Here is a 10,543-nt window from a genome sequence, read left to right on the forward strand (position 1 = left end):
CCCAAAGAAGGCAGTGGAAGCAACCAGAATGAGAGCTCAGGTATGATGACTGGGCCAGCTCCGACCTCAGGAGACCTGCTGCCTCTGGGCTTGGGCTCTCTTCCGGGTGGTGTGATGCCAATCTCACCAGTCCACCTCCAAGAACCCACCCCTCCACCCACCACAGGCCAGTCCTCTTGCCCACGCCACGAATGACCTGCTCTACCATTGTCATAGCATGACCTGGTCTTCCTTCATCCATAGCAGTCCTTCCTCACAGGCTAGTCCTTCTGACTTACCACCTGCTGCTTCTCCCCCTGGCCAGAGTTTGAGTTCTGCTCTAGGCCTGTGAGCTTCCCTTCCCGGCCAATGCCAGTTCCTCTCCCTCTAGGCCTGGTCTCTCCAAGGTTGGCAGCCTCTCCCTGGACCACAGTCCCCTGGGCTCTTTTGCAGCGCCTGAGCACAGCACCTTCTGCTCATAGCTTTCTAACCAGATATCCCAAAGTTAACACTTGTTTCATGTCACAACTGTCAACACCAGCCTTGGCAGCCCCCCTCCAACATACCTCCACCTTGGACCCCGGCAGCTGCTCTTTTCTTTCATTTTCTGGAGCCTGGTACTCAGAAAGAACTCGCTCTGGCATCTCTGATCTGTCTCCCACACAGACCGAGGCATACACAGAAAGGCACTTTTTAAAGGACCCACTGAATCCATGATTACAACTCCGGTCCTAGCAAAGTCATCATTTCTGGCCCAGAGGTGGCCTGGGGAAGTGTTAGCAATGACTCCTATTAAAAGCCCATGTCTGAGAGGTCCCAGGACCAGCTAAGAGCCTCTTCTTGCTCCTTTCCCTGCTTCTGTCCTCCCAAGAAAACCCCTCCAGCGACGATAGGGACGGCCAACAGGTGTGGATCCTTAGGTAGAAGGGATGCTGCAGTCAGAGCTGCTGCCTGATTTGCTGCATCTCTCAGCCGCCTGCCAGCTGGGGCAGCACGGGGGGAGGGGGCTGACCCCAGGAGGACTCACTCTCCAACACACATTTTTAATACGCCAGTTAAATAAATATTTCAGTCATTTAATAGCAACTAATACCCAACCACCCTCCACTGACACCCGCCCTTGAAAGATCTGACCTAAAGTTCAGGCTTTTTCCTCCCTGCCCCTACCTGGGGGTGCAGTGGAGCCCCTGGCGGCCTAGCAGTCTTGCCCTGCAGCTGCTAGGGTCTCAGGAGCGCCTCTGCGGGACTAGAAAAAGCCCCCCACCCCCAGGAAACCCCCGCCGGAATCCCAGTCTAGACCACTCACTGGCCTTCCTGAGAGTTAAGAAGTCAGACGCCACAGCCAAGTGGAATACAAAAATAGAGCCTCTCTTTTGTTTAAAAAAACAACAAAAAACCCAACAGCAAACAATTATCAACAACTAGGGCCCAGGGCTCCCCCAGCTCCTCCCCAGCCTTCAGTAGCGCAGACCTCATCCTGCACCAGAGGAAACCTCCGGCGCTGGGAGCGGCGGGGAGGGGCCGGGCAGGGCCTATCGGGGCTCGGGGGCCCAAGTCCTCTGGCTGCCGCGCAGACTGCGCGTGAAGGGCGGGTAGTTGAGGAACTCGAAGCGCAGGCTCTGCTCTGTGGTGTGATGGCCGCGGGGCAGTCGCTTCATGAAGTGGACCTCGCGCTGGTGCTGCCGAGTCTTGGAGCCCTTGCGGGGCCGACCCTTGCGCGTGAAGGCCATGTACCAGCCCTCGTACTTGGCATTCTGCAGGGCCGTGTAGTTGTTCTCCAGCACGATCTCCGTGAACACACAATCCTTGCCTTTGCCGTTGCTCTGCAGGTAGGGGGGGCCAGACACGGTGTCACCGGGCTCTGTCCAGAACCCGCCCCCATCAGAGGCAGAGGGGAGGCGGCCCCAGACAGCAGGTGGGTACCCCAGCAGATGGCAGGGTGGGCAGCCCCACCCCCTGCCCGGGCACCCGCTCTCTAATCCCTGACAACTCGCAGCCCACCCGGCAACTTCCTGTCCTCCTGGGTAGCAGTGACACATGGCTGTCTACCAAGGGGCTGGGCCCCAACACAGAGAGGCAGAGAGGGGGCCCAGCCCCTGCCTACCCTGGCCTCCTGCCCACCAGTCTGGCCCAAGCTGCTAGCACCCGTTTCCCCACCTGCCCCCCTCAGCCCCTCAGGATGCCGGCCTGCAGCCCCAGGGCTGCCACCCTATGGGGGAAGGAAGGCCGGTGAGGAGATGCTGAGCCCCAAGCCCCAGAAGCCCAGGAAGCGGGGAGCTCGAGGCTGTAGAGGAGCCGTGACTAATGGGGCCATTTCAGAGCTCCGCCGAGGGGCTGGGCCTGCGGCTTACTGAACATTCCAAATGCTGGTACCATGTAATTGGACATAATAGCAAAGCAATTTGGCGATTTGTTAAAAAGATATATGGAATTTACCAAACCCCCCCCCGCCCCTTTCCTAGCCTGTCTTCTTCCTCCTTTGCTTTTATAGCTTTTCATCTCTCAGCTTCCTCCTCCCTCACCTCCCCCACCATCCAATCACTAGGTAACCCCAAGGTGGCCCTCTTTCTCTGCCCACCTTGTTGGGATCCTGGAGGAGCTGAGCCAGCCCAGCCTGCTCCCCAGGCCCCAGCCGCCCCCTCCCTTCCTTCTAAGACCTCACCTTGGCAATCAGCTTCCCCTTCTTGTTCATGCAGATGTAGAGGCCTGTCTCAGCTCCTCGGACTCGAACCCGGCTCCCAAAGGTGTCCGTCTCCACAATGAGCTTTGCTGTCAGGGAATGTGGGGGGGGAGAGTGGTTATTAGCAGCTCCCTGACCCCCAGTGCTCCATGTCCCCATCCCAGCTGGCCCATCCCAGAAGCAACTGCTCCAAGAGCCAGGTACCCACGCCGTGGGCTCCAGCCACTAACATGCTGTGCAACCCTGGGAAAGTCAAGTCTCCTTTCTGGGCTTCAGACCGACCCCTTACCTGGGTTTACAGAAGGGGGGTGGATGAGATCATGGCATATGAACTGGTTTCTGCAGAGGGGTCTTGGAGCCATCAAACTGAAAAGACCCTCTTTTAAAACCAGACTAAAAACTTTTATGTCGAGGCTTCAAGTAAATTTTAATTTGACTAGAATTCCGCTTCTAATCAAAGATCTCTGAGGATTCTTCCAACTCAGAATATTATATGCACATGCCTCACAGATCATTACAAACATCCGGGGTGCAGTGGTGACCTCCACTCCTGAGGTCAAACATAAAAGCACTCTCTCTTGTTTCTGGTGCCTCGGGTTCTAACCCACAGCCTTGGCCACACCACCCTACCCCTGCTCTGCTGAGAAGCTGATAGGGATGAGACAGCTCTCCCTACACCCACAGCCCATGGCCGGCTGCTTTCCCAGAACCTCAGACACCAGCTGGGAAGATGCTGTCTCTTCCCCACGCTTCCCAGTCACCCCAGTCCCCAGCCCCAGTGTTCAGAAATCAACAACTCAATAATCTTTTCTCTCACCCTCCAGCAGCGCTGGGCTTCTCACCCCAGTGACCAAACACTTTCTGTAGGTGAGGAGGAGAGAAGATCAGGTGTGCTTGCCTCTCACTGAGAGCCAGGAGAGAGGGAGCTGAGTTCTGTGCCTTCTTCCCACTGCCCTCTCCCCTTAGACAGCCAGCTTGCCACAGAAGCCCCGGTCCCTGTCCACTCTCTGCACAACTCCTCCCTTTGAGGCTGTCACCAAGAAGGGAGTGGGGGCCGACTTAGCTGTTCAGGATGGGACGGAAGGCGCTGGGTCTCCTGCCCTCCCTACTGCAGCATTTTCCCTCCTTGAGAAAGAGGTTTGGGTACTCCCAGGTCTGCCTCCCAGCCTGTACTGATAAGGTGGCACCTTCTCTGCCCCTGAAACTAATGGGAGGTGACGGGCACAGGTCAGCAAGGCAGCCCTCACTGCCCAGCCTGTGACTACCTGCCCCCCTTCACAGAAGCACAGAGCTGGGACCCAGTAGCCAAGTCCCCAGTCTGGCTCCAAGTCAGCCAGGGAAATGCAGCTGTCACCTCCCCTCCCACCCACCTCCTCTTGGACCCAGCCAGTCTGCTCATCCCTCTCCTGGTCTGCCTTCCAGGGCAAGGAGCAACTACTTTTAAGGGCCAGGAAGGACACGACTGGAGGAGAGGGGAGGGGATTCCATTCTGAGGATTCTGGCCAAACAGGGCAGATAGGGGTGGAGCCCACTGTCCCTTCCTGGGGCCCATAAGGAAGCAACTGGGACTTCTCTGCTGTTCTCTCTCCCCCAGACTCTTCCTGTCCTGGCTATACACCCTAAGCCTTTGCTCTTGGGCCCTCCAGCTCCTGCTCACCAGGCAGGGACCAGGGAAACTGGGGAGCCTCCTATAATTGTAAGGAGAGAAGTGGGCATCAGACCTCTGATGTCTGAAGAGGAATTCCCCCATGAGCAGCTTAGCCTCTTCTTCCCTCCCCAAAACCCAAGGATGCTGGACCATTTGTTCCAATGGGAGCAAACCCAGGAGGAGCCAGGCATTCATTCCCTTTCCTTGGAAGCTGAGAAGGGCAGCAAGTAGCCAGTTTGGAGGGACAAAGGGACGGTAGCCTGGCCCTGCCAGCCCAGCGGGGGAGCTCGGCCACCGGGCAGGCCACCCCCAGCCCCACCCCACCGCAGAAAGCCCCCACTCTCCTTCCTGGATGGATCTGGGGAGCTGGGGCCGAAGTTTACGGCAGCTTTCCCGACTGGGCTTTTGGAAAGCTTAACATTTTCAAACCTATTCTTCCACCCCAGTGACAGATTTATCCCAGGAAAATTATGTCTCCTTCTCCAGCTTTGAAGGGAAGTCAGCTACGTCGATGCAGAAAAAATGCAGCGAGACATACTCGATCCCCCAAACTGGCTCGAGAAGAGGAGAAAGTATTCAGGAAATGTTAAAAAAGGTGAAAGTAAGAAGAGTTTTAATCGCTCTGCCAGACGCGGGGGTCTCTCCAGAGATTCATAGAGAACAATCTTGAACCTCTTTTTTAACATTTACAGACTTGCAACTCCTTTCAAACTCCACATCTGAAAAAAAGCCTCGTTCTTTTTCTGTTTTATATCATTCTTCATTTTTCTTCTTAGCTCTTAAAACACCTCACCTTTTTATTACATTTTAATAGAGTCTTCCCCTCTCCTTTCATGCTTGTTTAACTTGGTCATTATTTAAAGGTTTTTAAACTCACAATAATCGCTCTCTAAAAACAACCCAGAGGGCTTGCTTTTCTCTTGGTACATCCAGGACTCTGGAAATTGGCCTTGTTTCAAGGAAGGAATATTGAATGCTTTAGAAATCAATCAGTCCTCAGCCTCTCCACCTCGCAGTAGCTCCCTGTACTCACCACCCCACCGGCAGCCAGGAGCCTCACTCTGACTGACCGCCTGGGTTCCTGGACAAGTGCAGAGGGGAGGGCCCTTTTCCTAGCCTAGTCCCCATGTGTAACTGACCCTCCTGATCAAAGTATTTAAAGGTTCACAGCAACACCCCCCCAAGCTGGGAGAGCTGAAGGGATTTCTCTCCCTTCTCTTTCCCACTCTCCTTTTGTGGGCCCTGGCGACATATCCTCTTTCAAGAGCTTCCCTTAAACCTGGGCCCCCTCCCCCTGAACCCTCTGCCTCCACCTGCAGTGGGGAGGGGTATGAAAGGGGGAGGTGGAAAAGGAGATTCCTGGATTCATTCATCTGCTGGGCAAGGAAGGGGCACCTGTGGGCCGAGTACTCCCCGAGGTCCCTTCCCCAACCCTCTCTTCTCCAGCTGACCCCCAAGATGCGTTTTCGCCTTAACTCCTTCCCTTCTGAGCTGGGGAGAGTGCAGGCCTCTGGCCAGCGCAGATGTGACTGGTAGGTCCAGTCATAGCAGGGCAGCCTGGGGAAGAGGGGCCCATTCCACAGGCTACCTTTACCCCACTGCAGCGCAGCTCGCCTTACCAAAGGGGTCCCCGTCTTCTGCCATGGCGTTGATGCGCTTGTTGGCCAGGACCTGCACGTGCTTCCCGCTGGTGCGGCTGTAGAGTTGGTAGGTCCGGATGAGACGGCGGCTGAGCTGATCCGTCACCAGGCTCTGCTCCCTCACATGCTGTGTAAAATTAGGTGAGGACTGAACAGTTACCTTTAGGAAATTGAAAAATACACAACACGCCATTATAATGCTACTCTGCCCAGGGGCCCAAGTGGCCCCCATCACCCGGCACCTCCCTCCACTGCCCCAGGCAGCCGGCTGGGGTCCCCCCAACAAACCAGCTCAGGCCACCCGCCCCCCACCCCCACCCAGGAAAGTCGGACAGACCCAGCCTAGCATGGATGAGCCCGGGATGGAGAAGCATCTGGACCCACCTGTTGGGAAACACCCTGGGACTCCCGGCCAGCTCGGAACAGGGAAGCGAGCTCCCTGCCCAGCGCAGGCCCCCCGCCCGGGCCTTCCTAGAAGAGCAGGGCGCTTTTAAGTCGGGAGGCAGCGCTGCCCGACCCCTGACATTTATAAAGACAAATACACGGAGCAAATGTTGAGACCGCAGAAGACCTAGGCACCTGATCCTTCGGCCAGTCCCGCCGCAAGCCTCCCCAGAGAGCCGCGGAGAGGGTCCCTGAGACAGTCACCGTACCTCTGACAACGAACGCCCCCGGGCCCCGAATGCCTCCATCCTCGGCGGCCCGATGTGGCTGCCCGCAGAGTTCCCCATCCACCCCCACCTGGCTGGGAGGCGTGGGAGACAGAGCTGGACTCCGAGACCTCGGGTTCTAGCCTCGCCACTCGCTGGCTGTGTGACCTTAGGCAGGCGCTACCTCTCTGTTCCTTAGTTCCCTCCTCGGGGTAGTTAGGGGTTGCATTTCTAAGGTGCCTTCCAGCCCGCCGCGCGGCCGCAGGGTCGGTCCTCTTGCCCCTGCCCGACCTTGCCCCCCGGCGTCCCCCGCCGGCTCCGGCCCCCGCCTCCGCGCAGCGCGCCTTACCTGGGCTTGGAGGCAGAGAACCAGCAAGTGCAACAGCCTGTGGGAGACAAAAGCGGGCGGGGAGAGAGGGGCGCAGGGTGAGCGGCGGGCGGGCGGGCGCGCGGCCGGGGGCGCGGGGCGGCGGTACTCACAGGCAGCTCAGCGCCGAGCGGGGGCTGCCCATGGCGCGCGGCCGGGGAGCACGCACAGCCCCGGCGGGATCACGCCGGTGCGCGGGAGGCCGCAGACAGACGAGCCGAGGGCGGCGGCGGCGGAGGAAGGCTCGAGGGCGGGAGCCCGGGCGATCCCGACGCGGCTCCGCAGGTCCCAGGGAATGTCGAGCTCGCCGCGCCGCGCCGAGTGCCTCTGCGCCGCAGCCGGAGCCGGTGGCCGCTGGCTGCTGAGGAGCCGGAGCGGGAGGGAGGGTAACGGGCCGGCAGGGGGGGGTGGGTAAGTGGGAAGGGAGGGGGAGGGGAGGGGGAGGGTGGGGGCGGGGGGCGCCGCACCGGGCGTGAGGGGGGAGCGCGGGGCGGGCGGCCGGAGCCCGCAGCCCCCGGCTGGGAGCGGGGGCCGGGACCCAGCCCGGGGCGGGGGCGGGGCGGACCGGGGCGGGGCGGCCGGCGGGTATGGGATTGGGGGTCTGGGCGAGGGGAGGGGTCTGGGGACCGTCTGGACGGGCGGGGGCGGCCGGTGTGGGCGCCTCCCCCCAACCCCGGCCTGTCCACTGACGCGCTCTTGGGGTCCAGGCGGTCGGGGATGGGGGGGCGCCTCGGGCCTCCCGCCCCGTGGAGTCCCGAGACCCTCGGCTGGAGCTTCCTGGACCGCCGGTGAGCCCGAGTGGGAAGGTGCCCGGTCTCCACCGTGGCACCCGGTCCACTTAAGCCTCAGGCTATACGGTGGTTCTCTGAGCCGCCTACTGTGTGCTTCGCTTGGGCCCGCCGCCTGCAAGTGGCCGCTAACACTGGAGTGAACTGCTGTGCGCTCGTCTCTGGCAGTGCATTGCTTGCGTCGGGGACCCGACACCCACTCCCATCTTTCGGCTGAGTACCCCGCCTTGCCGGTCTCTCCTGTCTCGCTCAGTCTCCAAGAAGGCCCTGAGATGGAGAAACATCTTCTCCTCCCCTTCCTGCCCCCATTATCACCATCACCCCTGCCCCTGTACCCACCCCCGCCCCCATACACACTAGCCTGAAGCTTGAGAGGAACCACAGCCAACTATATGGGAGAGCCCAGAGGTCCCTGGTAAGACCCACAGTCACTGCCACCACCCTCACCCCCCCCAAAGCAGCAGGCAGAGGGCGCAAAAATAACTGCTTCAGCTGCTTTTCCTGGGGAAGGGGAAGGGACTTAGATCCAGGTTGCCCAGGCTTTTTCTCTCAGAGTCCCAATATTTGTGCACTGAACAGGTATTTACACACCTACTGTGTACTAGACATGGACTGCTGGCTTTGTGTCAACTGTGGGGGAGGGGGAGTATCAAGAAGGTAAGGAGTCGTCTAAGCCTTTCCCAGCCGCTTATTGCTTCCCTCCAGGGGCTTTGGGAAACCCTGAGCCATGGTGCTTCTTTGAGAGCAGCCTGGGTGGGCAGAGGTGCCCTGGGACAGATACTTCTGAGAAGCAGGTGGGGTCACTGATGCTTTGCCCAGCTGCTGGCCTCACCCAAGACCTCCCCTGCCCTACTGCCCCGGCCATGTTCTTGGGGATTGGGCTGGAGGGGTTGGGGTGGTCCCAGGAAGCCGTTAGTCCAGAGGCAGTAGGCAGCACAGCAAAGTTCTGCCTACCTCCCCTTTCTCTGTGGCCTACCTTTCCCACTCCCAGCCATAACGCTAACACTGAGTGAGGTCTAGATGGGAAAACAGAGTCAGAAGACTTGTCCCAAGATCTCATCCCTCCCCAGAGAAGTAGACTTCCTGAGCCCACCTGTTACCCACCTCCAGGAGTCTGTTCCCACAACTGGCTCTTGCCCACACAGACTGCCAGGCAAGGACCATGTCTTACTAGCTCAGAAGTTGCAGATCATGGCAGAGAGCTGGGCAGGGGTTGTTCTGCAATTAGTATTCGATGAATGAATAATGGGGAAACTGGCTGAGCATTTAGACCTCAGTGCATGTGGGTCCTCTGCGGGGAGGCTTGCCTTCACCACCCTCCCAACAGATAACAATCATAAGCACCACCATTTACTGAGCACTTGTATTTGCTAAGCGCTGGGTTTGCACCATCTTCTCTCAACCCCACTGGGAGGTGGGCCCACTGGGGGAAGACAGGTGAGGTGGGCTCCAGTGCCCACAGCCCAGACCAGCACATTTCCTTCATTTGAGCGCCTCTGTCTTAGAGGTTGCCAGCCACTTGTTGGGTGTCTAACTCCCCAGCTGCACCACTTCAAGCAGGCAAGATGTTCACCGTCTTAACCTCATGCCCTGCACATAGTAGGCCCTTGAAAATGTTTCTTTGTATGAACTAGACAATGAGTGGAGAGATGGGGAGCAAAGCATGAGAAGGGCCTCCTCCTCGCCAGGAACCCAGCCCTCTGAAGACAGTCTGATGGAACAGCAGCGAGCAGGACCCAGACAGGGGTCAGGGCATCCAGCCCATCCTTAGTGCGCACAGTCCTGGAGTCACAACCTGAGTCACTCTGGGCGCCTGTCCTTCCCCAGACAGTCCAACCTGTCTCCACCAACCCTGGTTTGGAGCCCCAGAAGGTTTTGAAGGAGCTGGGCTGAACCTCAATGATCTTAATCCACCCTCCTCCCTCTCCCCCAGAGGTGAGCAATCCAGGGCCTAGAAGTGTGGAGGTCAGGGTTAGTCCTACACCTTAACCTCCACCAAGGGGCCTGTACAGACCAGAATTCCTTTATATTTGGAGAAGTTCCCCCAACTGGACCTTCGTCGATTTCGGGGGATTCTTCTCATCTCCCCAAAAGTCCCTCCCTGTCTCTAGAAGGAGGGGGGCGGCAATAGGGACACCTCCGCATCAGGCGCCGGGTACTGCCAGGGCACACCCCCGTGAGTGACAGATGCAAATATTCCATCGGGGCCCCAGCAGGCCGCTCTCTCCTCCCTTGCTCTCTTACTCGCCTCCCGGCCAGCTCGCTCCTTCCTTTATCTTATCAAAGCCCCGTAATTACAATTGCTATTTTGTTTCCTCGAATCTGCAATCAGAGCTCCCTGGCCCTGATGAGGGAGTGCCTGTCAACCTGATCGCTGAGTGACAGCCGGCCACCTTTCCCGGCCGCCTCCACACTCCGCAAACACAAATACACACACACACACACACACAAACACACACACACAGTGTCCATCGCCTCCTGCAAACACAAACACACACCTCTCGCCAACACAAATAGCCCCTCTAAACACACACCTTCAGCTTCTTTCCAAGTGCATCGGTCGCCCCCCCAGCACAACCCCGGGCCCCTCAAATCCACACCAACCGGCCGGGGCCGCCCGGACCGCCGCTCGCTCAAACACGCGTCTCCCGCGCCCGGCGTTCAAAGCGCCGCAGACCCTCCGCCGACCGTTCAAATGTAAATCGCGGAGACAGTGTTAAGCACTTTAGGCCCGGGTCTGGGAGTCGTCCCACTTCACCCCCCAAATACAGTCCTGCCCCTCCTCCAAGAG

General features: G+C 58.7%; 1 protein-coding gene across 4 annotated transcripts; it reads right to left on the reverse strand.

Moving 5' to 3' along the window:
- Positions 1 to 1,511: 1,511 nt before the first annotated feature.
- FGF8 (fibroblast growth factor 8) lies at positions 1,512 to 7,109 on the reverse strand (the record flags this gene model as incomplete). Of its 4 annotated transcripts, none has more annotated exons than XM_082604868.1 (6): positions 1,512 to 1,802; positions 2,642 to 2,748; positions 5,927 to 6,074; positions 6,332 to 6,418; positions 6,947 to 6,983; positions 7,078 to 7,109. In XM_082604868.1, the coding sequence occupies 6 exons, from the start codon at positions 7,107 to 7,109 to the stop codon at positions 1,512 to 1,514; spliced, it is 702 nt and encodes a 233-aa protein (XP_082460994.1). The 4 variants fall into 4 exon arrangements, with proteins under 4 accessions (XP_082460994.1, XP_082460993.1, XP_082460996.1 ...); XM_082604867.1 differs by having other exon boundaries at positions 5,927 to 6,107; XM_082604870.1 differs by lacking the exon at positions 6,332 to 6,418.
- Positions 7,110 to 10,543: the final 3,434 nt, after the last annotated feature.

This window comes from Mesoplodon mirus, assembly GCF_964341445.2.
Source record: "Mesoplodon mirus genome assembly, chromosome: 2".
Classification (NCBI taxonomy): Eukaryota; Metazoa; Chordata; class Mammalia; order Artiodactyla; family Ziphiidae; genus Mesoplodon; species Mesoplodon mirus.